Genomic DNA, 26,888 nt, shown 5'->3' on the forward strand with positions numbered 1-26,888 from the left:
TATCTTTATCACTTTCAAGCTTAATCATAAAACTCTCAAAAGAAATGGAAGCAAAAGGACTCTGAGGCCCCAGTGGGCATGGCTGTGGCAAATTGTATTATTATTTGCTATTGTTCACTTTCAAATTCTCTAAGAGGCTTATACAGCCCTACCCATGGCCATGGGATTTTCCTTATCTCCTGAAAGGTGGTTTACCTTCCTATCTTCATGGGAATAATGCCTTAGCCAATGGAATGAAAGCAGTCTTAGTTTATGTCAAATCTGAGCAAGGTTTTAAGAGGCATCATGAGTCCAGAAACAAACTCACACATATATGGTCAACTAATTTTCCACAAGGGTGTCAAGAATACAAAACGGAGAATAGTCTCTTCAATAAATGATGCTGAGAAAACTGGATCTACACATGCAAAAGAATGAAATTGGGACCATAGCTTATACCATACACAATCAACTCAAAATGGATGAAAAACTTAAATGTAAGAGGTGAAATGGTAAAACTCCTAGAGAAAAATAAGGAAAAAGCTCCTTGACATTGGTCTTGGTAATGATTGTTTGGATATGACACCAAAAGCACAGGCAACCAATGCAAAAATAAGTTGAATTATATCAAACTAAAAAGCTTCTGCACAACTAAGGAAACAATCAACAGAAGAAAAGGTAAACCATGTATCTGGTAAGAGGTTAATATCTAAAATATATAATCAACTCCTACAGCTCAATAGCAAGAAAAACCAAATAACCTAATTAAAAAATGGACTATGGACCTGAATAGACATTTCTCCAATGAAGACATACAAATGGCCAACAGGTATATGAAAAGGTGCTCAACATCACTACTCATTAGAGAAATATAAAGCAAAACCACAACGAGATATCACCTCACACTTGTTAACAAAAGATTAACAAGTATTAGTAAGGATGTGAAGAGAAGGGAACCCTGGTACACTGTCGGTGAGAATGTAAACTGGTACAGCCATTATAAAAAATAGGGCCGGGCGCAGTGGCTCACGCTTGTAATCCCAGCACTTTGGGAGGCCGAGGCAGGCTGATCACGAGGTCAGGAGATTGAGACCATCCTGGCTAACACGGTGAACCCCATCTGTACTAAAAAATACAAAAAATTAGCCAGGCGTGGTGGCGGGTGCCTGTAGTCCCAGCTACTCAGGAGGCTGAGTATGAACTACTGTAGTCCCAGCTACTCAGGAGGCTGGTGTGAACCTGGGAGGTGGAGCTTGCAATGAGCTGAGATTGCGCCACTGCGCTCCAGCCTGGGCGACAGAGCGAGACTCCGTCTCAAAAAAAAAAAAAAAAAAAAAACAGTATAGAGGTTTCTCAAAAAATAAAAAATAGAACCACCATATGATCTAGCAATACCACTTCTGGGTATTTATCTAAAGGAACTGAAATCAGGATCCTGGAAATACCTGCACTCCCATGTTCACTGCAGCATTATTGATAATGGCCAAGATATGGAAGCAGCCTAAATGTCCACAGATGGATGACTAGATAAAGAAAACTTGGCATGCATATATAATGGAGCATCATTTGGCCTTAAAAAAGAAAGAAATCATGCTGGGTACAGTGGCTTATGCCTGTAATCCCAACACTTTGGGAGGCTGAGGTGGGAGGATCACTTGAGGCCAAGAGTTCAAGACCAGCCTGGGCAACACAGTGAGATCCTGACCTCTATGAAAAAAATACAAAAATTTGCCAGGCGTGATAGCACACACCTGTAGTCCTAACTACTCAGGAGGCTGAGGTGGAAGGATTGCTTGTGCCCAGAAATTCCAGGCTGTAGTGAGCTATGATTACATCCCTGTACTCCAGCTTGGGCAACAGAGTGAGACCCTGTCTCTTAAAAAAAGAAAGAGAGAGAAATCCTGCCATTTTCAACAAAATGGATGGACCTGGAGGACATTATGCTAAGTAAAATAAGCCAGACACAGGAAGAAAAAGCTATATAATCTCACTTATATGTGGAATCTAAAATAGTCAAACTCATAAAAACAGACAGAAGGGTGACTGACAAGGGCTAGGAGGAGGGGAAAATGGGGAGGTGATGGTCAAAGGCTACAAAGTTTCCGTTATGCAAGAAAATTAAGTTCTGAAGATCTACTCTACAGCATACTGCCTAGAGATAACAATTATATGTTGTATACTTAAAATTCTCTAAGACAGTAGTTCTTATGTTAAGTGTTCTTAACACATACACACACAAAATAACAAGAATAAAAGAGGAGGGGGAAACTATGGGGGGTGATGGGTATGTCTATGTCCTTGACGGTCATGATGGTTTCACAGCATATACTTATCCCCAAACTGATTGAGCTGTATACATAAAATAAGAATTTAAAAAGAGACATCATGAGTTTCCTCCATTCTGTTGTTCTTCCCTTCTGTTATAAGAATGGGAATGATCTACACAGAAGCTATTTCTTTAGCCTGTGTCCCTAAATGGGGAAACACAGAGCCTGGACAAATGCCATAGCAAAAATGAAGCCCACATGTAAAATGGGCAAGAAATAAACCTTTTCCCCTGTAAGCCACTGGAATTTCATTTGTTTGTTTTTAATGAATGAAATCAGCTTTTAACAAAGCTGATTAATAGTGACTCCAAGTGATAGAAGCATGGATCCCTGGTCATTGCTTGGATGACAGCAGCCCAGAGATTTGTCCAACCAGGAGCATCTGTGTTAGACTGCTGCCTGAATGAGAAATAAACTGTTACTGTTCTAAGCCACTGAAATACTGGTTGTCTATTACTATAATCAGTCTACTTGATTAATATACTTTCTCTGTGAAGTCTTTCCTGATCACTGAAATAAATCACTCTTTATTCAATTTCTGTACTTTGTGTATTCTTTTATTATACATATCACACTATTAAATAGCATCTTTTTTTAAATACCAGCTTCCTCTACTAGTCCATAAGCTCCATGAGGGCTGAGATACTATCCTAATCATCTTTGAATCCCATCATGTAGCAGATGTTCATTTTAAAATAGTCAGGTGCTCTGACTGTAACATATCAGTTGTTCATAACACTCATTCACCCCAAAATCTTTTTAAAGTCAGTAAAACATTTCCCTTTTTCAATAACAGGGTCCCTGTAACATTACTGCTTTGGGAGTAGGTGAGTAAGGTCTGGTAAGTAAGGACTAATTCATTGAATACATGAAATACTGCCAAACTGGAACTACTAAAACTCAAATGATAACTTGAGATTACAATGGCCATTAGCCTAAAACCTAAAATTTTACAGCTAATACAAAAATTAAGAATGGTTTATTGGGCGAGACATGGTGGCTCATGCCTGTAATCCTAACATTTTGGGAGGTCGAGGCGGGAAGACTGCTTGAAGCTGGGAGTTCAAGACCAGCCTGGGCAACAAAGTGAGACTGTCTCTATCTAAAAATTGTAATAAGCAAAAACACTTTTTAATTTAAAAAAGAATGGTTTCTTTCCAAAAGTAATTAAGCATACACACATATCAATCCATACCTGATTTCTCTGCTTTTCAACTTCCTCCTCAGACATGCAGTTGGACAGAACCTCAGACCATTCCAGGCGCTCCTCAGGTGTCTTCACTGAAAGACTATCAAATATTTCGAAGTAAAGCCATGCCAGGTCCTTGGCCAACTGCAGCTTCCCACAAGCGATGTGCCTCCATGTAGACCAGTAGAGGCGCGGGTAAGCTCCTTCTGTGGCCCGGATTTTCACATAGGTGGATATCTTCCTGAGATAGTGAAGACTAAACTTGGATGGAGGGGGGACCTGCAAGGCACCCACTATAAAGGGTTCTGCTTTCACCCAGAGGAGAACTCTGGACTGATCCATATTATCTCTAAGGACATCTGGGTGAAAAGGCTTCTTTGCATACCTAGGAAACAAAGTTTCTTCATAAACTGATTTGAAACAAGTCTCATTTATGCATTTTTTCTTGGAAGGTGACTCCTCTCTCTCAACTGTGTCACATGTACTACATCATCAGCTTAAAAGGCAGCTCTAGTTCACCAACCAAGAGCAGAACAGTTTTTTTAATCAGATCTCATTATAATCTGAGAAAAAAATTGTGATAAAACAAAATGATCTTACTTGAATTGTTAGAAATCCTTGTTTTAGGAAGTGTGTGTAGATGCATGAAGTCTGAGTAAGATCCCAGGAAGAAAAGGAATGAGGGGAAAAAAGTCATCCTATCACAGGAAACCTTTTTCTACTCTGAGGGGGAACACTGTTCAAAATACGGGAAATACATTTCACAGAGTTAAATCACTTACACAGAAGACAGTTGGTTAAAGATCTGGACATGTCAGCTGAGCATATAAACTCAATATGAAGTGCTAATGTGAGGCAGCAGGCAAGAATGCTAATGTAAACGTAGACTGCAAGAATAGATCAGGAGAAGTTACAGTGTCTTTATTCTCTATACAGTGAACCCACTCTGGCATATTTGATCCTGCTCAGTTCAGGTGTGATTTTTTAGATTTTTTTTTTTGTTGTAACAATGATACATGATTTTTATGGAATGTTTATAGAATACAAAAACAGGGAATCATCCACAATCCCCACAAGTAAAGGGCAAAAAATTAATATTTTATTGTATTTCCTTCTCCTTCTTCTTCTTTTTTTTTTGAGATGGAGTTTCCCTCTGTTGCCCAGGCCGGAGTGCAGTGGCATGATCTCAGCTCACCGCAACCTCCACCTCCCAGGTTCAAGTGATTCTCATGCCTCACCCTCCCCAGTAGCTGGGACTACAGGCGCCCACCACCACATCTGGCTAATTTTTGTATTTTTAGTAGAGATGGGGTTTAACTATGTTGGCCAGGCTGATCTCAAATTCCTGACCTCAAGTGATCCCTCGCCTCAGTTTCCCAAAGTGCTAGGATTACAGGCTTGAGCCACCATGCCTGGCCTCTTTGTCTTTTTCTACATATAAATTAGATGTTAGTTTTTGAATTTTCACAGTTGTGATGTTACATACACAATTCTGTACTGTTTCAAAAGCTTTATAGTGTTCTAAATAAATGTATCCCATTTTATTCAACTCTTCTCCCATTTTTAAACACCTTACTAGGTTTCAGATTTTTCACAAAAACAACATAGGCAAAATACTGATCATTATTGAAGTGGGATGATGGGCACATGGGGGACTCATTGATTCTATTTTTGTGTATGTTAAAAAATTTCATTACAAAGTTCAAATGTTGTCACCAGTGTAAATAATGCTATCACTACCATCTTTCTTCATATTTTCTGCATTACGAATTATTTCTGTGTGAAAATTTTCAGATGTACTTTTGTGAAATGAAGTAATTGACATTTCTAAAGCTTGTGAAATATATCTTTGTTGTTTCCAAATGATTTTATCAAATTGTACCATCCTTTGACTCTGGTACCCACTTCACTATGCACTCCTCAACATTAGCAACATCATTTTTAAAAAAATCTAAAAACTAATTTAAAAAATCAATTATATGACTGATGAAAATTTTTTTATTGCTATTATTATATTTTGCATTTGATTCTAAGAAAACTGTGCTTCTCTCTTTTTTTTTGATACGGAGTCTCGCTCTGTTGCCCAGGCTGGAGTGCAATAGCTCGATCTCGGCTCATTGCAACCTCCACCTCCCAGGTTCAAACGATTCTCCTGCCTCAGCCTCCCGAGTAGCTGGGATTACAGGCTCCCGCCACCACGCCAGGCTAATTTTTGTATTTTTTTAGTACAGACAGGGTTTCACCATGTTGGCCAGGCTGGTCTTGAACTCCCTGACCTCAGGTGATCCGCCTGCCTTGGCCTCCCAAAGTGCTGGGATTACAGGCGTGAGCCACCGCACCCGGCCTGCCAACTGTGCTTCTCTCGAGAATCATCTGTTCGGAAAAATAACTGACATCAGTCGAGTGCTTACTATGTAGCAGGTAGCATGCTAATGATTTTGCACACTTCACCTCCTTTCATCCTCACAACCACCTGGAGATACAGTACTTAAGACTGTACACATTTTCGATGAAAAAAAAATGAGGCTTAGCGAAGTTAAGAGATTTCCCTAAGGACACCTACTTAGCTGGCACAGCCCTAGATTAGGATTCAGGTCTGACTTGAGAACTGCATTACTATAAATGTACTCTAGGAATCCAGTTTTGGGAGAATCTCTTAAAAACGGGAGTGGATCCAGAAGACAATTTCCAGAATAAAGAGGCTTAGACAGGAAGCCAGGTGAAAGAACCAGGGAGAGTAAACTCAAAAGAAGGGCGTGGAAGGGCAAAAGGCAGCTGTCTTCCAATGTGGAGAGACTGGAGTCGTTTTGAGTAAAACCAGACGATAAAAGTTAGGCAAGGAAGACCTCGGTTCTCTCCAAAATGTAAAGAGGCTGCTCTGTGAGGTACTGAGCCGCTGTCAACAGCCAGATCCCAGGGATGCGCCCTCCATTCTAACTCCGAGAATCGAGAGGGCTCAATCCGTAAACAAACAGAAACTGGGGCTCTGACCCTGGCGGTGCCCTGAGGTTAAGGTTTTTCAGATCGGGAGATCGGCGTGGGTCCAAGGCGGCTGTCCTGGGGCTTCGCCGCCACCTTGGACGCGATCCGGGGTGGGACTCTGCGTGGGCCGCCCCAGCGTCGCGACCGGACTTCAGGAACACAGACGCTCACGCTGACAGGGTCGGTAGCTGACCCGAGACGCGGTAAGCGCGAAGGCAGCCTCCCCGGCCCAAGCCTGAAGCCTGACTAATCCACACCACCCTCCCTGGCGCACCCAGTGCGCCGTTACCTGCTAATGCAGGGGCCGCTCCGCCGCACTTCTCCGCGCGCCGCCGCGCCCCGCGTCCGCTCGCTGGGCCCGCCCCTCACCCTCCTCCGCGCGCCGCCGCCGTGCCCATTGCGCAAGCGCGAGGCCCAGCACCACCGAGAACTGGCGGACCCCGTTGCTAGAGCGGCAGATTGCGGCTTAAGCGTCTGAGAAAATCTAGGCTGGGGTTGAGAGTCGGCAACAGTTGAACCTGGAGCCAGAGCCACCGCTTTCTGGTGTCGCGCCTTTCAACCCAGGGAGGGTAGGAAGCTTTCTGTTGCTCCGCATAACTGTGGTCAGCTAATAGCTGCTGGTAAGATCAGCACGCTTTCATCAGAAATGCTACTAATACTAATGGCAGTTTGCCTTTATAGAGCACTTACTATGGTCTCAGCACTGTGTAAAGCAACTTTATGTATATTTCCTCAGTCTTCTCAAGAGCCCTTTAAGTACATTCGTTTTACTGATGAAGAAACTAGGGCGTAGAAAGGTGAAAATAACACAACCCTAAGGTCACACAAGAGATGGAGCCAAGATTCAAACCCAGGGCGTCTGAAGCAAGACTGGCACTCCCTGCAGCCCCTCAGTGTCAGCTCCTTAACTCTGTTAGCTTTCCTGCCGTGTTTCCCCCTTCATGAAGCTTTTTCAGATTACCGGGCAGAAGCCATCAGTCCTTCCTTTAAACTTCCATTTCAGGATTTCTGGACATTTCCTCCTTTTTTTAGTTCGTTTATGGCCTCTCTAGGTGTGGAAGATAACAAAGGTAAATTAGACCATAAAATGCAATTTAGTTCCTCTTTTGTGTGGCCATTGTCCCTACTGGGTATCTTCCTGAAAGCAGGGGCTTCAAATTTACACATACCTGGGTTAGGATCCAGGCTGCACCACTTACTAGCTCAGTGACCCTGCTGTTATTTGTTGAGTACCACTGTGTGTCTGGCACAGTGGTACGCACTAGAATGACAGGAGTGAACAAAACAGACAAAGTCCTTGCTTTCTTGGAGTGTATAACAGGGAGAATAGACGATACATATTAAGGAATAAAATAAGATAATTTCAAATAGTGATAAATGCTATGAAAATTGGGGCGGGGGGTCAGGGAAGGCCACTTTGTGGTGCCAAATTTGAGCTGAGGCCTGAAGAGTAAGAAGCCAGCCATACAATGATCACCATCCAAGTAACTTTGACTCAAAAGTACTTCAGCACCTACTCCATGCCAGGCACTGTTCTAAGGTGCTCTTTTATACAGCTGTGAACAGAACAATATAGAGTCATGCTCTTACGAAACTGGCATTTCAGTGTGTAAGTCTAGGGACCAGGGATGAAAAAAATAAAATAGGAGGCCGGGCGTGGTAGCTCATGCCTATAATCCCAGCAATTTGGGAGGCTGAGGCGGGTGGATCACTTGAGGTCAGGAGTTCGAGACCAGCCTGGCCAACATGGTTAAACCCAGTCTCTACTAAAAATACAAAAAAATTAGACGGACATGGTGGTGTGTGCCTGTAGTCCCAGCTACTCGGGAGGCTAAGGTAGGAGAATCACTTGAACCCGGGAGGCGGAGGTTGCAGTGAGCCAAGATTACGCTACTGCACTCCAGCCTGGGCGACAGAGCGAGACTCCCATCTCAGGAAAAAAAAAAAAAAGAAAACAGGGTGGTGTAAGAGTAAGGAACTCAGTAGGGGCTAATTTTGATTAATTGGTCAGGGAAGTCTTCCCTGAGGTGGCGACCTTTAAGCTGATATATGAGTTAAAGAAGGAATCACCCATGTTAGCACATGAGGGAGAGTATAGTGTTTCAGGCAAAGGGAATAGCTAGCACAAAGGCCCTCGGCAGGAATGAGCTTGGTGTATACAAAAAAAGAAAGGAAGCAAGTTTTGCTGGAGCATGGTTAGGAGTATAATAGGTGAGAGTACAAAGCATAAACGGCTTTGTAAACTAGCATGGAGTTGGGATTTTATTCTAAGTGCAAATGAAGAGCCATTCCAGGCTTTTAAGCAGGGGAGTGACATGATTTGACTTTTTTTTTTTTATTTTTTTATTTTTTTTTATTTTGAAACGGTGTATCACTCTGTCGCCCAGGCTGGAGTGCAGTGGCAGGAACTCGGCTCACTGCAACCTCCACCTCCCAGGTTCAAGCAATTCTCCTGCCTCAGGCTCCCGAGTAGCTGGGATTACAGGCGCTCGCCACCACACCCGGCTAATTTTTGTAGTTTTAGTAGAGACAGGGTTTCATCATGTTGGCCAGGCTGGTCTCAAGCTCCTGACCTCAGGTGATCTGCCCGTCTCGGCCTCCCAAAGTGCTGGGATTACAGGCGTGAGCCACCGCGCCCGGACTTTTTTTTTTTTTTTAATCGTGGAGTGAGGGACAGGGATGAGCAACATATATTAAGGTACTAAGGAAGATATTAAGAATGGGGGCAAGGAGGCCAGTTAGGAGGCCCTGGCCGGGTGAGAGATACACTGTGACCCAGAATCCTAGTAATGGAGATGTAGTGAACAGATTCAAGTACAGTTCAGAGGTAAAGATTTGGATAGCTTATGCATGAAAGGAATAAAAACACCTAGAGTTTTGTCCTGATCAACTAGGTGTTGTGTAACTGTGATGAGCAAAATCGGGGGGAAGACGGGGAATCAAAGAGTTCTGCTCGAACTGTAATAATGGTTTTTACTCGTTGCCTGCTTACTATACATGCCCGACGATTTACAGATTTTTTTTCCCTGTTAAAATTCACAGAACTGACAATAAGTGCTTTGCCTTAGTTTTGTTGATAAAGAAACTTAGGCTTAGACTTGGGAGGAGGGGAGGGGTAGGGGGTATCACCACTAAGAAGCGGTGGAAGCCGAATCCGAATTTAAGTCGGTCTGTCATCACTGTAGCCTTTCCGAGACAGTTGTCTTACGGAGTTGCTCGGAGAACGTAAAATAAGAGGCCTAAGCAATGCGTCCGATGTACAGTTGTCGTGGAATAACTGTCACCGCTCATTCGGCCGCTGTACCTCTGCTCCTTCATTCGGCGCGTAGCTGGGTATGAATGAAATTCCAGGCTTGTAGCACAGAGAAAACTTCTCTCCCACAATTGGTTGGTGCTGGGGAGGAGCCTCCTGATTGGTGGAAAGTCCGAGGAAGTGGGCAAGCCGGAGAGATTTCGTGTACCTCAGGTGCCCTCACTCGGACCGGCCCCCTATCATTACGTAATTTTCTACGACTCGCGGTAGCTCAGGCTGAGCGGGTTCCTGCAGCGGCGCGACCCTCTGACGTCTCCTCTTCTAATTGGTCAAGAGCTGCGACTGCAGTTCTGAAGCCTAACTGGTTGCCCGTGCCGCCTCGGAGGTGAAGTGTACTGCGCTGATTGGCTTCCAGGCGCCGGCCGCGTGTGATGTCCCGGGCAACGATTGGCTCTCGCCTACCGGGGGCTTCTCTCACCGGGACTCGGGACTCCCGGGAAGTGGACTGGCAGAGGAGGGGGTTAGCTAGCTGTCTCTGCGGACCAAGGAGGAGACCTCCGCACCCCCCGGTGTGAGGCGGCCTCACAGGGCCGGGTGGGCTGGCGAGCCGACTCGGCAGCGGAGGAGGCTGGGAGAAGTGTGTGGAACAGGACCCGGGACAGAGGAACCATGGCTCCGCAGAACCTGAGCACCTTTTGCCTGTTGCTGCTGTACCTCATCGGGGCCGTGATTGCCGGGTAAGTAACAGACACTCGCAGACAACGGGGCCCCTGGGTCAGCCTTTGCTGGGGGGTGGGAGGGGGTGAGGGAAGTGGCATTGCCAGACTGACGGAGTGGAGAGGGGCATCGCTGTGGGTTGGCGGGGTGGCGGAGGAAGGGGTAGTATGGGCCAGGCTAGTGGGGTGAGAGGAGAACCGTGGGTGACACCAGTGAGAGGGCCTTAGGTCCAGAGAGGGTCTTAGGTAGAGCTAGATTTGCCCAGAGGAGTGGGAGTTGGATGCATTGCCAAACGGCATTTGGGGGATGAGGTAAAGAAGGTGGTTGTGAGCTGAAGCAGTGTCACGTAGAGCTGGGGAAGAAAGAGGGATGCCTGACTGTAAGGAAAGGTAGTGACAGTGCCAGGTTGAGGTTGAGGGGATGGACGTTTGTTTGATCAAAGAGGTGAGTTGCTGTGCCTCGCTGAGGTGGAGAAGCGGACGATGCTCTATGCCAAGCCTTCGAAGAGCCATTGGGGGGCTGACATTAAAGTGAGTGGATGATGCCAGGCCGAGTTGGGACTGAACGAAATTGGGTGCGGGAGGGGAGCAAAAAGACTCTTTAGACAGCCCTTGTACTTCCCAGCTTCTTGAGCTATTTATTATCTTAAGTTGCTTCATCTTTAACATTCTGGCAGTGCTACTGTTAGGACATTTATGTGGCATAATCTTTTTAAATAAGGAAAATCATCCTTTGAGAGTGTTATTTGACTTTTAGAAAAGTCAAAATCATTTGAAGCCAGTATAGGGAAAGGGGAAAGAGTTAATTTGATTATATGGTTATTGCCTAAAGATAACATGAGACCATAAAATAAGGAAGTGGTTTTATTGACTGAAGGTGGTTCTGAAAGAAAAGTGCCACAGATGTTTTGAATAATCCGAAAAGAAGTATATAGCCTCTTACTGTGATTACTTCAATATATAAGATTCATTACAAATTCTGGTGTTCTCTTTTTAGTCATTCTTTGTGTATGTGTGTGTGTCACATAAACCTTCATTTTTGTACCTCTTTGCTCAGATACAAACCTAAATGTAGAGGACAAATAAATCTTTTATTTTGAAAAATATAACATGTAACTCTTTAATGAAGTATTCTCTCCCTCTACTTCCCAGACGAGATTTCTATAAGATCTTGGGGGTGCCTCGAAGTGCCTCTATAAAGGATATTAAAAAGGCCTATAGGAAACTAGCCTTGCAGCTTCATCCTGACCGGAACCCTGATGATCCACAAGCCCAGGAGAAATTCCAGGATCTGGGTGCTGCTTATGAGGTGAGTCGGGAAAAGTGATAAAGTACGAATAAAATCTGTAGCTCTAGAAAAAACATACAATACAGAGAAAGACCCCTTTCAGCTCACATTTATTTATTTATTTATTTTATTTATTTATTTTGAGACTGAGCCTCACTCTATTGCCTAGGCTGGAGTGCAGCGGTGCAATCTTCGCTCACTGCAACCTCCACCTCCTGGGTTCAAACAGTTCTCCCGCCTCAGCCTCCCAAGTAGCTGGGATTACAGGCGCATGCCATCACACCTGGCTAATTTTTGTATTTTTAGTAGAGACAGGGTTTCACCATGTTGGCCAGGCTCGTCTCGAACTCCTGACCTCAAGTGATCCACCCACCTCGGCCTCCCAAAGTGTTGGGATTACAGGTGTGAGCCACCGCACCCAGCCCAAGTCACTTTTATTTAAAAATAGACAGTAGATAAAAGTAGAAGTAGTACTTGATGCTGTATTGTACTAGATATTACATTCATGTTAGTAGATGCCATTTTCTGCCTTTTGATATTAATATTTATTTTAATAAGGAGAATAATGCTGAAAAAGAATAAATAAAAGATAGATTAATAAGTAGATCAACTGATTGGTCTGTCATTCAATCAGTTTAGGAGCTAGAACCAAAAATAAAAAGAAAGCCTTCATGAGAGTTGCAAACCTGTGTGTTCATATGAACTAGACAAATAACATGCAGGGCAGGTATAAGTTAAAACATGGCAGCAGATATTCTGCCTCCATATTGGGAAGCAATAAGGATTGTTGAGGACTTTGACAAACTGAAGTCTTCTGGCCCCATTTCAAGGGAGCAGCTGTTACTCAACCCCAGCCAGTTTTTGTCATACAAATGCAAACAGTATGTTCCTGGATGATTTAATTTTTCAAGAAAAGTTGAAAATTTTCAAGAAAAGTCCCCTCCTGGGACTATAGGCGTGCACCACCATGCCCGGCTAATTTTTTGTATTTTTAGTAGAGACGGGGTTTCACCGTGTTAGCCAGAATGGTCTCGAACTCCTGACCTCATGATCCACCTGCCTTGGCTTCCCAAAGTGCTGGGATTACAGGCGTGAGCCACCGTGCCTGGCCAAGGGACAGAAATTCTTAACCTGAGGCACATCAATAAACTTGAGAAGGTTGATGGCCCATCCTAAATTATATGTAATATTTTGTTTCTTGTTGATAATATGCATTCTATATTTTGCACTGTATTTTCCATGAATAGTCCCCTTGTTTGCTAGGAACCTAATACTCAAAAACGTTTTCTAGGGAAGCTGAATTTACCATGCTCTCTAAAGAATCTTCACGTTCTTTATCCATGACCTAGGCAGGCTATACAAAGGTCAGTCATGAAATCGTGGTTTATTTAACTATAACAATCCTTTTAGCCACTAGTTCAAATTTCTTTTTTCTTTTTATCATTCAAGCTTGATTGCCTTTAGTCTTAGGTAAATTAGTGTTCACAAATTAGAATCCGATTACAGTTATGAAGAATCTTTTGTGAATACAAATTTGTTTTCTCTACAGAGCTAGGATCACTGCTGGCATTTTAATTACTTGAGAATCTGTGTATTGGTTGGCCAATCAACTAAAAACCTTTTTTCTTTTAAAATAGTTTCCAAGACCATGGAATAAAATTGCATTCCTTGATGGAAGAAAAGTGAGGAGGAAGTAAATGATAATGACTTCAAGAGTAGTTTTTAGGGGGTTATTACAGAAGCCTCTGATGTCTAAAAAGAAACTGACTTAAAACTAGTCTTTGGGGGTTTCGAAATGGTGTTTTTTATAGTCTCAAATGCAGGGTTCGTTTATTTGCCAAGATAAGATCAGAGAAGTAGACTAAAAGTGAAAATATTGGAGATCCAGATAATAATAAGGGTTTTTTTTTTTTTTAAGTTAACTGTGCCCATTTCCGCTTCCCCAAAGTACGTATTTTCTAAAGATACTTGTGAAAACATTCTTTCCTCTCCCTTTTTCTATCATAGTGGCTTTAATCAAGTACTGTGGTCACTTCTAGAATAACCCATTTGCCTTTGCTTTTAAGAATGTTCACTCTCTTGTATACTCAATTTCTATTTATCCTTTCAAGGATATCTTAAATGTTAATACATTTTTGCCATGACTCCTTACACCTCATTTGGGCCCTAAGCCAAAAGTGTGTCCTGTGTGAATATGCCTTTCTTTTAAGTCAACAAGCCACATCTACTTTGAACCTCTCTTTTTCTGGGCCACCATGAGTATGGTTTTGAAATAACTCTCTCCTTCAGCCTCTGTCTAAGTAGGAGTTTATAAATATCAAAGGAAGATTTTAAAGCCATTTAATTTTCACAAGTATATATGTGCATATATATCAGATTGCTCTAAATAAAAGAGAAAGTTATTTTTGCATGTTGAAGGCAAATTTTGAAAAGGATGGAAGCTTATTTTGTTGTTACATTCTTTAATATACAGAGAGAAAGCATAGTCATGATTGTGTATGTAGTTCTCTGAAACTTAAAACTTCAAGAATTATTTCAAGCAATGAAATTGACCTTGAATAACCTTCATAGAGTATTTTGACTTATTACTCTTTCTGCATTTCAAACTCAGGACACTACAAACTTAAACATATATATATATATATATATATGGCAGGCAGCATTCTTCCACAAATGCCAAAAAATTTCTACATATACCAAAAAATGGAAAAAGGAGGATGAAAAGATCAGTGTAGGCCTCTCTGGAGGGCCTGTCATTTGATTTCCTTGACTTGACAATCTCCGTGTGTGTGTGTGTGTGTGTGTGTGTGTGTGTGTGTGTGTGTGTGTGTGTGTGTGTGTGTGTGTGTGTGTGTGTGTGTGTGTGTGTGTGTGTGTGTGTGTGTGTGTGTGTGTGTGTGTGTGTGTGTGTGTGTGTGTGTGTGTGTGTGTGTGTGTGTGTGTGTGTGTGTGTGTGTGTGTGTGTGTGTGTGTGTGTGTGTGTGTGTGTGTGTGTGTGTTAGTTATAGACCTGTGGGGCCAGTGGTTAACAGCATAAGCACCAGAGTCAAACTGCATGGGAAGTAAACCTGAGGAATCCGTCTTACCTCTTTCCTGTAACCACCCTGGCCTTCACAGCTGCATTGCTAATCTCAGGTATTATTTTTTAGTGACTACGTGAGTTTCGACAACTTTAAATTAAAAACATGAATGGAGTAATGTGGAATGAACAATGCATCAAAGAATTTAGCCTTAGAGAAAATAACTTTGTAAATATGCCTTAATACAGTACATAATGGAAACTACATTCTATTAAAATTTTAGACCCATTGTCAAAGTAAAAACAAACATAAATATGACTGTGCCTTAACTGGATATTACCAACTCATGATCTTTTCCTCCACTGGCTTTTATCCCCAGGTTCTGTCAGATAGTGAGAAACGGAAACAGTACGATACTTATGGTGAAGAGGGATTAAAAGATGGTCATCAGAGCTCCCATGGAGACATTTTTTCACAGTGAGTAATTTACCCATCTGCAAAGTGTTAGTGTCTGAGAGAGGGTCACTTAGCGATTAAAGAATTATTCTCATTCCCTAGTTCAGAAGCTTTTGATGAACAGTACAATTTAGCTGATCCAAAGATCAATTATTGTCCTCCCTGTGGGAAGATAGTCTTCTATTTTCACAAAGCTTCAGGAAAGATGGATGGCACTGAAAGGACATTCCATCTAGCCAACCGTATCAGTTAAATCAGTGTGGACAATTTGTGGTGGGGACATGTGTTGGAAATCAGTTCATCCTTGCCTACTTGCTACCTTGGAATCTGCAAACCACTTAATGAGCAAAATTATTGTTAGCAGAGATAGAAAAATTCCTGCTCCCATACCCAGAGCTGCCACTGCCTCATGCTATCAGCAAGTGAGGGTGATTATAATAAGCAGCATTAGGGGAAGGAATTAGGGTAGAGGACCTTTATCTCTTGCTTTCTGGGAGTGCTGGGTGGTTGGAATAATAAACACTTTCCTCCTCACTCTTTGAACCACTCTTTATTGAGCATTTGAATTTCCACATTCCCTGATGATTACATATACTAAGAGACCTTAATCTGGGGTTTCAGGTCTGAAATTATAAACAAAAAGATGTTCGAATCTGCCTTTTTGCGGGGAGAGTTCATTGTTTTCTTCAGATTCTCAAAGGGTTCTATGAACCCTTCCCCAAAAGAAGTAAGAATCACTGTTGCATATAGTAGTTACCACCATTTAGTGCTTGGTTGGAGGGCCTGGGGTGGGGGAGTAGATTTTAGGGCCTGTAAAGATGTGTGAGTAACATGATTAGGACATCTTCCCCACCACCCCCGCCAGGATCAATTTGGCTGGCTGAAGTGATCCCTAGGGGATATCAGAAAGAGAAACAGTTTCCCCAGCCCCCACCCTGTTCTCTCCCCTTGCCTTTATTTAAGATTCAGGGAATTCATTCACCTGAGTTGGTTGGTGGAGGGGGAGTTATATAGTTATCATCATCGCTGTGCTAATATGTGAGGCTTCTTAATAACACCAAAAATTAACATTAGATTAAACCACCTGTAGGATTGAAGGTCACCTTTTTTGTTAATCTCAAGTTACTCTTGTTACTTACAAAAATTAGTTTGGGTCTTATAGAGGCTAGAACTTCCTTCTCCTTAAGCACTAGGATTTTAATAAGGCTGATGCTTTTTTAGCTTATTTAATTACATACTCAAGATTTTTGTGTAGAGCAGTAGCTTCTTTCAACAAGTTAGCTTCTAAAAAGCATGTAAAGAGAACACTACATATGTTAAAATTACCGATAAAAATTTCTTAAATTAACCATTACATTTAGCATTACACAAGTTTATGTATACTGTACTCTTTCTCAATAAGTCTTCATATTCAGATTTTTCCCAATATTGAAATTCAGACTTTTCCCAATATTTTTCCCAATATTGAAAGATTATTATTTCATTGGTTGGGTCCAACATTGAATTCATTGGCATACTGTCTGTGTATGTACTGTACTATATGTATGGGCTATATTTTGTTAAAAAGTGAATTTTTTTGTAGTAAGGGACCATATAGTTACAATATGGTTGATAGTATATAAATTTAAAATTATGTATGATAGATGACTCCATTGTATTAAAAAATACCTTGTAGTTTTGCACAATGCATTGGTAGAAACAATAGTTTATCAATGTAAAGAAAATGAGTTAATTGTGAAACATGGAATCTTAATTTTTTTTTCCTGATGATTTTGCACTTATCTTTAGCTTCTTCGGGGATTTTGGTTTCATGTTTGGAGGAACCCCTCGTCAGCAAGACAGAAATATTCCAAGAGGAAGTGATATTATTGTAGATCTAGAAGTCACTTTGGAAGAAGTATATGCAGGAAATTTTGTGGAAGTAAGTTCAAACAATATAGCTGTTCATATTGACTCCCAGAACTTGTACTTTTGACTAAAAATAAGAGGTTTATATGTACCTTCTCTGTCTTTTTGAGGGTAAGAGGGAGTGATCAAATGCACAAAATTGAATTAATTATAATGCTTGGTTCATGATACACTGATGTCATTGTTTTATCACCGAGCTTAAGAACTAAGTAAAACATTACCATGACTTAATCCACCTACATGCCACTTCCCTGTTCCATTACCCTGCCTCCCTTCAGCGGTAACTAGTGTATTGAATTATGTCTTTATTGTTCTTTTGCCATTCTTATTTTATCATGTATATATGAATACCTGAATAATGTATTGTTTATTGTATTGTTTTTGATTTTTTAGAAATGGTATTTTATTCATTATTTTCTGGGACTGGTTATTTTCACTCACTATTATGTTACTAGGATTCACCCTTGTTGCTTATTGCTATATTGTGACCATAATTTATTAATAGGCATTTTTGTTTCTTCCAGTTTTATTCAATTCCAAACAGCGCTTTTATGAACATTTTAATCCATATATCCAGGTTCAGATGAACAAGAATATCTCTTGGGTGGATATGCTTGAGAGTAGAATTGCTGGGTAATATGAACCAATGTTCATTTTTACAAGTTAATACTGTATTGTTTTTGAAATTGATTGTACTGATGCTTCTACATGCAATTTATGAGATCCTATAGATTCACTGCCTCACTAATACTTGGAATTATTAGACTTCTTAATTTTTGCTCATCAAATGGGTATAAAATATTATCTCATTATGGTCTTGTTTTACATTTTTTAAAATTACCAATTAGGATCAGCATCTCTTCCTGTGTTTATTGGCCATATTTGTTTCCTCTCTTGTGAAATGCCTGTTCTTTCTTTTGCCTCTTTCTTATTGATTTCTAAGAGTACTTCACTCTTGCTGCTAATTCTTTGTTGGCTGTATGTAATGCAGATATAGCCTATCTGTTTGTAACTTGTCTTTTCATTATGTTTAAGATTTATTTCAATTTTCAGCAAACAGAACTAATTAATTTTAATGTAATTAAATCTATCAGTCTTTAGTGGTTAGTTTTTGTGTCTTTTTAAAGAAATTCCTTTTTGTTCTAAAATAAGAAAGCAGCCATGTGCAGTGGAGCACACTTGTAATCTCAGCTACTCAGGAGGCTGAGGTAGGAGGATTGCTTGAGGCCAGGAGTTTGAGGCTGTCGTGTCCTGTGATTGCATCTGTGAATAGCCACTGCACTCTAGCCTGGACAACATAACTGAAACTCATCTCTGGAAAAAAATTTTAAAATAAAATAAGAAAGCTGTCTGTCTATATTTTCTGCTAAAACTCTGGGATCTTTTAATATGAGGTTATTCATCTTTTTTAAATTCTGGAAAATATGTCTCATTATTTTTTATAATTATTTTATCACTCCTACTTCTGTCTGCTCTTAACTTTCTTTTAAATATGAAAAACAAATTTTGTTTCTTTATCCTTCACTGCTTCCTTCTGGGAGGTACCTCATTGTGATCTCCCAGCTTACTACTTCAGTCTTCAGCTATATCCATTCTAATAATAACCCATCTGCTGTGTTTTAATTTCAACTCATATTTTTATGCATAATATTTCTACTTGATTCTTGCATTATTTCTTACTCTATATCATTTTACTAATGCCTTCCCTCCTTAAGTATTATCATGCTTGTTTTAAGTTCCTGGTCTGTCTAATCTTTTTTTAAGCAAAGTACAATTGCTTAAAATATATGTGTTATTCAGTTTGTTGTCTTTTGCGGGGCATATGATAGACCTTCTCAGGTATCTAGCTGTCTTGGCCTTTGAGCTGATATTCCCTTACAGGTACCAGCAACTACCTTTCCCTGCAGAGCATCCTGGGCTGAGCCCTGGCCCGCTGGTTTTAACTGTGTTTTGTTTGGTGTCTTGGGGTGTTTTTTGTTTTGTTTGCTGTCTGGAGTCTTTTGTTTTCTGCAGTCATCGGAAACAGTTCAAAACAGCCCTCTATCTGTAGGATTTTCTCATATATTCTGTGTTGTAGTTACTGTTTCCTGGAATCCATGTTTTCTTGTAGTTTTTCCAGGATACTGGAGGAGACAGCCGGTAGCCTGTGCATATGTGCCATCTTGACAAGAAGCGTATTCTGCTTAGTTGTAGCTGCTTCTCTGAATAATTGAAAGAAGAGATATAGACAATCACAGAAGATGCAACTGACTTGTAATACTGTTCAGGCTGCAGGAGAAAAGGGCATTAAAAATCTTCATAAACCAGTGAGGTTGTTTATATGGGAGGAAAGAGGTGAGCCTAATTAGCGCCCATGTTCCCTTCCAAGCCTGTTCTGCAGTTGTCAGTAATACACAGTAGACATCACTTTTTGCTGTTAATGTGTTCCCGAACAAAGTCTTTTTTAATCCAGCTATTGTAAAGGCTGTAAATGGCTTTGCTGGTTCAGTAACCCCATGCTGAATTCTTTTTTTCCTTGTTTTCAATCCTGCTCCTTCTGTATGTAAATTCTTTTTTAAAGAAAAAAAAATACCTTGAGAAATAGGATAGCACAATGGTTAAGAAGCATGGACTTTGCAGCTAGACTGCCTAATTTAGAATCCTGGCTCTGCCATGTATTAGTCATGTGGCCTTGGTCATGTTACTTAACCTTTCTATACTTCTGTTACCTCATCTGTAGAATGGGGGTAATAACAGTACCTGTCTCATACAGTTGTGAGGGTTAAATGAATATGTAAAAGTGTTTGGCACATTGCTTGGCATGTAGTAAGTGCTAGAAAGTGTTTGCTCTGATTACTATTATTGTTGCTATAATTTACTCTGTTGACCTGGGCCTTTCATATGTTGGTAGGCTTTAAGGGATTTTTCTCCAAGCATTCGTCATTCTGCTGCATGAGCACATACCTTGTGATTAGATGTTTGACTATTTAAACAGGCAAAACTAGGAATACATTTCTGCATATATATCAATTTTACATTCTTAGAGGGATCAGAATGTTTGATTGCAGTCAACTACAAAGAGATGGTCATTGTTTCTCTTCCTACGTGTTAAAGTATCTGAATGGAGATAGCTCCAGAAAATAGTCCTGGATTGCGTTTCCTGAAACAAGGAGACATTTTCATTAGGTTAATCAGAGGACTGGATAGTAGCCACATACCAGGTTTTGAAGGCAGTGATTGTTCCTCAGGGGTTATGCTTTACACAGCTCGGATTTCCTAAAAGATAATCATTACATGAACTACTTTAACTCAGTAGCATTTAGTTGTGGCTTAGAAATGCTGATATCATACACTTTATTTTTCGGTTCTCTTGTTTCTTACTCCCGTCTCTACTTCTCCAGCTTTAGAATTTGAGGCATTTAAGTATGTGTTTGCTTCATTCCTGTTTGGGGGCTGATTTGTACTCTTCAAAGAGTTTTGTCAGCTTTAGATCTCTGAGGGATAGATTGCCAGAGAAGGGGAAGTTTCAGTCCCGGCATATGTGCAGAGCCTTGATCAACTGAGGAAAGGAAAGGCTATTTTACACAAGAGAGAAGCTGATGTTGTTTATGCACTTCCTAGGTAGTCAGAAACAAACCTGTGGCAAGGCAGGCTCCTGGCAAACGGAAGTGCAATTGTCGGCAAGAGATGCGGACCACCCAGCTGGGCCCTGGGCGCTTCCAAATGACCCAGGAGGTGGTCTGCGACGAATGCCCTAATGTCAAGTAAGTGAAAGCACCTTCTTTGTTCTACCAAGAAACACTTGTTAATTTCATTCATCTAGTCAAATGCTAATGGTCCATACTAGATCTTTCTCTGTCCCCTCCCCACTGCCATGTTCTGCAAAAGGATAGAGCAAAACAATGTACATTTTTTTCTGAAGTATTTCTAAATATCTCCTTTTATGTTTCTGAACTAACAAGCAGTGCCCTTTATTTCTGGTACATTTTCAACAAGTATTAATGCTTCATTTTCTTCCTTCTTGTACTATTAGAGAAGCCTTATATGTTTATATAATGTATAGTAGCTTCACCCTGGATTTTAGCATATAGAAGATGTAAATGATTATCTGATAGTTTTGTCAAGTAGAGGCACACTACAGTCTTCCAAGAAAAAGCTCTGATAAAATAGATAAAACTTTATCTATATCTGATGTTTTGTTTATATTTTCATTATTTTTCTCCTCTTTTAATTCTCTTTACCTCAGACTAGTGAATGAAGAACGAACGCTGGAAGTAGAAATAGAGCCTGGGGTGAGAGACGGCATGGAGTACCCCTTTATTGGAGAAGGTGAAATATTGATATTTGATTTTTTTATTGTGATAACTTTCTGCTCTCTGCTTGTTTGTGAATACCTCTCACCCCTGCCTTACTCCATCTTAATGTTCACATAGTAAATGCGTATATAATTTCCAACACTCTTCGGCCAATTTTAGGATATACAAAACCTTTTGTTTACCTGAAGCAGTAGCATTACCGTTTATCCTTTGAATGTCATGGCCAAAAGTTATTATGAGGTAACCTAAGTTTCATCAAAATTTAGGGTGTTCAGACCTTAATGAATTTTAATTCAGCAATGAAAGAAGATATGTAACTCTAGTTGGCATTAATAAGATGCTCTCAGGACCTCACCTTTAGACTTAAGTTTAAAACTCTAAAAATAAAAAAAGCTTTAAGACTTAGGTTCAGGAGACCAGGGTATCATTCTTTGTTTAGGAAATGGGTCAAGTTATGTACTGCTGTATCTGAGGCAAAGGTGATGATTTCTAATAATCTGAAACTTGATATAACCAGGCAGAGACACAGCCGTCACAGATTTGACAGGTCAATGCCCAAAGTAGTGGATTAAAAAAATGTATCAGTTGCCAAATAGATCTGTGGTATTCAACTTGTATGATTTACAATATGCTGTAATCTGCTCTGACTAGGTGAGCCTCATGTGGATGGGGAGCCTGGAGATTTACGGTTCCGAATCAAAGTTGTCAAGTAAGTAATCTAATTTTAGAGGTCTTCTCAGATGAGTCAGATTATGGAGACGTAGGTGGCCACCAGAGCAGTTAGAGACTTTTTTCTCTGTTTCTTACCCTTATTACCCTAAACGATGATTTGTAACTCCTCTACAAGGCTGAAAACTTGGGGTTGGGCCCTAGGATTGAGCCCCAGTTATTTATTTACTTAGGACTTAAAAATGCAAGAGATGTTGAAAGGAAAGAATTGATAAGTAAGGAGTTATAAAAGAGAAACAAACAAGATAGGGAGTCAAAGCTGAGATTTTAGCTGAAGAAGTATGGCACCATACAACAATAGGAGACTTTTCCATAGACAGAACCTTCTACATAATATGCAGTTTCTATAAAGAGAGAGCTTTTCTTTTGTGAGCTTCTCTTCAGCATGAAGTGCTGCTTAGACAGTTTTGCCTGGGTCTCCGGCTTTCTTGATTACTGTTTCTCTCTTGTTACCACTTTGGAAACTAGTAATATCTCTGTCTCTGTAAGGAGTCATCAAAACAGGGTTCCCACCAGAATATGGAGAAATGGCCCCCCACTGTCTGGGACTTTGCCTTCCTGCACTCTTTAATCTCAGTGTTGTTTTCCCCAGCTTCTTTACCTACCTTGTCTTTATCATCACTTCTTAGAGAAACTGGAACATGTGTTGTTTCCTGAATAAACCTGACACCTTCCTTGTCTTTGCCAGAATTCCTTCTCACTCTATTTCCCCTTCCCTCCACCCATTTTATCTGCATTTCTACAGCCAACTTAGTCTTGTGAGCCCAGCTCAGGAAAACTTCTATAGACCTATTTCTGAAGATGATCTCCCCAGAAGCTGTCTTTCTCTCTTTTCCATAATCTAATGATTATAGTTTTACCTATACTCTGGCTTTTGCTGATTGTGTGTTCCTTAACAGTAGCATTTAATAAGACTTAAACAACTTTATATTCTCGATTAATACTACACACAAAGGTATGTCTAAGAAATGTTTATTGTTTGAAAGAGTGGTGTTCACCTTTTTCCAAGATTTTTCTAACAACTGTTTGAACTTAAAGTTGGAAATTAATAATTTTTACCTTATTCTGTTTTTAGGCACCCAATATTTGAAAGGAGAGGAGATGATTTGTACACAAATGTGACAATCTCATTAGTTGAGTCACTGGTTGGCTTTGAGATGGATATTACTCACTTGGATGGTCACAAGGTAAACAAACCAATTTACTTGTTCTCCATCCTTTTGAAGCCTTCGTGTGGGTAGTTTTGAGATGTATCAGCTGTTTCAGTCATTGAGAACCAGATGGACTCCTTTCTTGGTCGTATTCTGCCGTCTGTACTTACTCTGCTGCTGGGCATACTGCAATAACAGTGCCAGACCTTTCAGCTACTCAGAATGGATTGCACAGCCTTTGACAATCTTGTCCTTATAGTTACTATTGACGAAAACCTTTCTTTGTTTACTTGTTTTTGTGTTTGATTTTTCTTCTTTAAAATCCTTTGTTGTTGACTCACATTGTCCTAATGGTATTTCCTTTACTCCCTCATTCTTTCTTTTTGCTGAGCTGTGACATTAGCTTTGTGTACCAGTGCTCACTAGAAGCTGTGTGATGTACTTCAGATGTACTGCTCCTGCTGCAGTACATTCTCTTTGGTTTTCTAGGTACATATTTCCCGGGATAAGATCACCAGGCCAGGAGCGAAGCTATGGAAGAAAGGGGAAGGGCTCCCCAACTTTGACAACAACAATATCAAGGGCTCTTTGATAATCACTTTTGATGTGGATTTTCCAAAAGAACAGTTAACAGAGGAAGCAAGAGAAGGTATGGCATATTAGTGTGTGTGTGTGTGTGTGTGTGTGTGTGTGTGTGTGTGTGATGAGAAAAGGATGGCAATAGAAGAACTCTCCAGTGACATGAGACATCAATCATTAATGCTAGTAGAACACTAAGATAGGAATGAACTAATCTTTCTCTGTAACGGCAATATATTAAAAATCCTGCATCTTTGTGTTGCAAAAGTCTGTGTAAGCTGTGCTTTGAAACCTAGGGAGTGATAGAGTATATGGGAGTGAAACAGAATCACTTAAAACAAATGAACTAGACCACACTGTAAAAGGGAAGATGAGGTAGACAGGAGAAAGATTAGAAGCTTATGGGTGCATGTCTAGGATGACTGGTTGAGAAGAGGGCCCCACTGGGGGTCCTAAATAGTAAGAGAAAGGAGAGCAATGAAGGAGGTAAAAACTGAAAAGAGGATACAGAAGAAGGAATGGAAGACTGAACTGAAGAGTTTTCTTTCCCTTTTGATTGCCTCTTCTCATTCCTCATTTCATAGAGCTTTGTGGGACATGTATGTGGTATGTGGGCCTAAAAGAAAGAGACAAGGGATCATCCTGGACACACATGTGCATGTGTGGGGTTACCTACATGCGATTACATTGGAGACTGGTAGTTATTTAATTCACATCCATGTTTGTCATAAGGCCTTTTATGAGCCTTTTCTTGAAATATGCTCTTTAAACATTAGGAAAGTAACATTTTTTTGTTAATGGAGTCATTTGTTCATTCTTTCTTCAGGTATCAAACAGCTACTGAAACAAGGGTCAGTGCAGAAGGTATACAATGGACTGCAAGGATATTAAGAGTGAATAAAATTGGACTTTGTTTAAAATAAGTGAATAAGCGATATTTATTATCTGCAGGGTTTTTTTGTGTGTGTTTTTGTTTTTATTTTCAATATGCAAGTTTGGCTTAATTTTTTTGTCTAATGATCATCATGAAATGAATAAGAGGGCTTAAGAATTTGTCCATTTGCATTCAGAAAAGAATGACCAGCAAAAGGTTTACTAATACCTCTCCCTTTGGGGATTTAATGTCTGGTGCTGCCGCCTGAGTTTCAAGAATTAAAGCTGCAAGAGGACTCCAGGAGCAAAAGAAACACAACATAGAGGGTTGGAGTTGTTAGCAATTTCATTCAAAATGCCAACTGGAGAAGTCTGTTTTTAAATACATTTTGTTGTTATTTTTTTCATGACTCCTGTTTCTTCTGTGAGCTATTTGGGTTGTCCTCCCATCAAGCAAGATGGATGCACACGCATGCAAAAGAGTGATATAGATCCAGTCCCCATGCCCAATTACACATACGGCATCTGCTAGAAAGGAGCTTGGAAGAAACTGAATGGTTGATTGGGGTCCGTGAATGAAGGTTACACAAAGATCTAATTGTCCTTGAGGAAGTATATTTTCTCTCATTTAATTTGGGAATAATAATCTGATATGGACACTTTACTGTTTAGAAAGCACCTTTCATGTACATAATTTCAGTTGACCTCATGGTTAGAAAGCCTTTGGTTTGTTTAGGAACAAGGACTACCACTGGTTCTAGAAAAGGAATTTAGAGTTGCAAATTATGTTTGCTCATCTCATGGCACCCAATTCAGATGCTATGTGACGAGTACATTTGACTTTTGAATCTCCCTCATTTTCATATATATAGTCACATCACACTCTACTTTTCATGTACTTTGGACTTTTTGTCTCTGCTAGTGAGTATTTCAATTCTGTTTAACAACTGCTGTTGGGTATTGTGTGTGGAGCTGCCTTCTAGCCATCAGCATAGTTCTAGCAGCATCCCTGCTTTTGGGCTATACATATCTTAGAAATCACCAGGTGTGGTGGCTCACACCTATAATCCCAGCACTTTGGAAGGCCGAGGCGGGTAGATCACGAGGTCAGGAGTTCGAGATCAGCCTGGCCAACATGGTGAAACCCTGTCTTTACTAAAAATACAAAAATTAGCCGGCCACGGTGGTGGGTGCCTGCAATTCCAGCTACTCAGGAGGCTGAGGCAGGAGAATTGCTTGAACCTGGGAGGTGGAGGTTGCAGTGAGGGGAGATCGTGCCACTGCACTCCAGCTTGGGTGACAGAGCAAGACTCCATCTCTAAAAAAACAAAAAATCAAGTGAAACCACACAAATACGTATGTAAGTTTAGTGGACTTTTTGTACCTGTAAGATTCATTATGTACTGAATTGCCTCTAGTTGAGCATTTCTCAGGAGTGATCGTCATTTCCTTTATACATCTTAGCCCTGAAGAAGTCTTGATCATTATTTGCACTTACTAATCCCCATTTTTCCAAGATGTATGCAAGGGTCAGTCATGATACTAAGCTAGAGCTGCTAGTCTTGGTGAGAAAGACACCATAGGGATAATGTGTTTCCTACAAAGAAGAATGTTAATGGGGCTTTGTCACTCCTGGGCTTTGTCACTCCTTCTTATCCATTGTCTAGATTGTCGTGATTTAATAAGTTAAAGAATATTCTTTCATTATTGGACTCTGAGCTTCAGGTAGCTTTAAGTGCTTTATCTGAGGCACATTGTAATTTGGAAAGATTTATATTAAAGTTCCATAGATTTTCTTAAGAAGGGAAAATAAACACTGTAGAGGAAGGATGCTGGGTAATTAATGTGGAAGAACAGATAATAGTGTCTTCAGTTCTGCAAGGAAAAAAGCCATTCCAGGGAGCTATGCAATGAGGCTGAAAGGATGCTTGGCCTGGAATCAGACTTAATCGCTATGACACTGAGGAAGCCTGTTAACCTCAGTTTTCTCATCTGCAAAATGGAGATAATGAAGGGGGTATTTTTGTGCTTGGTCTTTTATGCATCTTAAACATTTTTTTGGGCTATTCAGAGATTTATTCACTTACATATGCTTCTGCCCCTTAGCTGCATTCACTATTGGTTAGGTGCTGGATTGCCAAAT

General features: G+C 40.6%; 2 protein-coding genes across 5 annotated transcripts in view; one reads left to right on the top strand and one right to left on the bottom strand.

The window, feature by feature from the left end:
* The window catches only part of TBCCD1 (TBCC domain containing 1), a 26,609-nt gene extending 19,758 nt beyond the window's left edge, over nt 1-6,851 (bottom strand). For both annotated transcript variants that reach the window (XR_010139323.1, XM_024244487.3), the window contains exons 1-2: nt 6,767-6,851; nt 3,502-3,880 (exon numbers count right to left, since the gene is read on the bottom strand). Coding sequence is in view for 1 of the 2 variants with exons in the window: in XM_024244487.3 (XP_024100255.1) it covers nt 3,502-3,837 (336 nt within the window). In the remaining variant the exon portion in view is untranslated. The remainder of the gene's footprint in view (nt 1-3,501; nt 3,881-6,766) is intronic.
* A 51-nt stretch (nt 6,852-6,902) lies between these two features.
* On the top strand, nt 6,903-25,155 carry DNAJB11 (DnaJ heat shock protein family (Hsp40) member B11). Of its 3 annotated transcripts, none has more exons than XM_063722380.1 (11): nt 6,903-7,097; nt 9,663-10,467; nt 11,599-11,755; nt 15,134-15,231; nt 16,999-17,131; nt 20,719-20,861; nt 21,344-21,426; nt 22,065-22,122; nt 23,218-23,329; nt 23,783-23,942; nt 24,699-25,155. In XM_063722380.1, exons 2-11 carry the CDS (start codon nt 10,400-10,402, stop codon nt 24,761-24,763), a joined length of 1,077 nt encoding a protein of 358 aa, XP_063578450.1. In that variant the 5' UTR covers nt 6,903-7,097; nt 9,663-10,399; the 3' UTR covers nt 24,764-25,155. The 3 variants fall into 3 exon arrangements, with proteins under 3 accessions (XP_063578450.1, XP_054409081.1, XP_002814428.1); XM_054553106.2 differs by having other exon boundaries at nt 6,955-7,097; nt 10,065-10,467; XM_002814382.6 differs by having other exon boundaries at nt 6,977-7,097; nt 10,001-10,467.
* The last annotated feature ends 1,733 nt before the right edge of the window (nt 25,156-26,888 follow it).

The sequence above is a fragment of the Pongo abelii genome, chromosome 2, assembly GCF_028885655.2.
Source record: "Pongo abelii isolate AG06213 chromosome 2, NHGRI_mPonAbe1-v2.0_pri, whole genome shotgun sequence".
In the NCBI taxonomy this organism is placed as follows: domain Eukaryota; kingdom Metazoa; phylum Chordata; class Mammalia; order Primates; family Hominidae; genus Pongo; species Pongo abelii.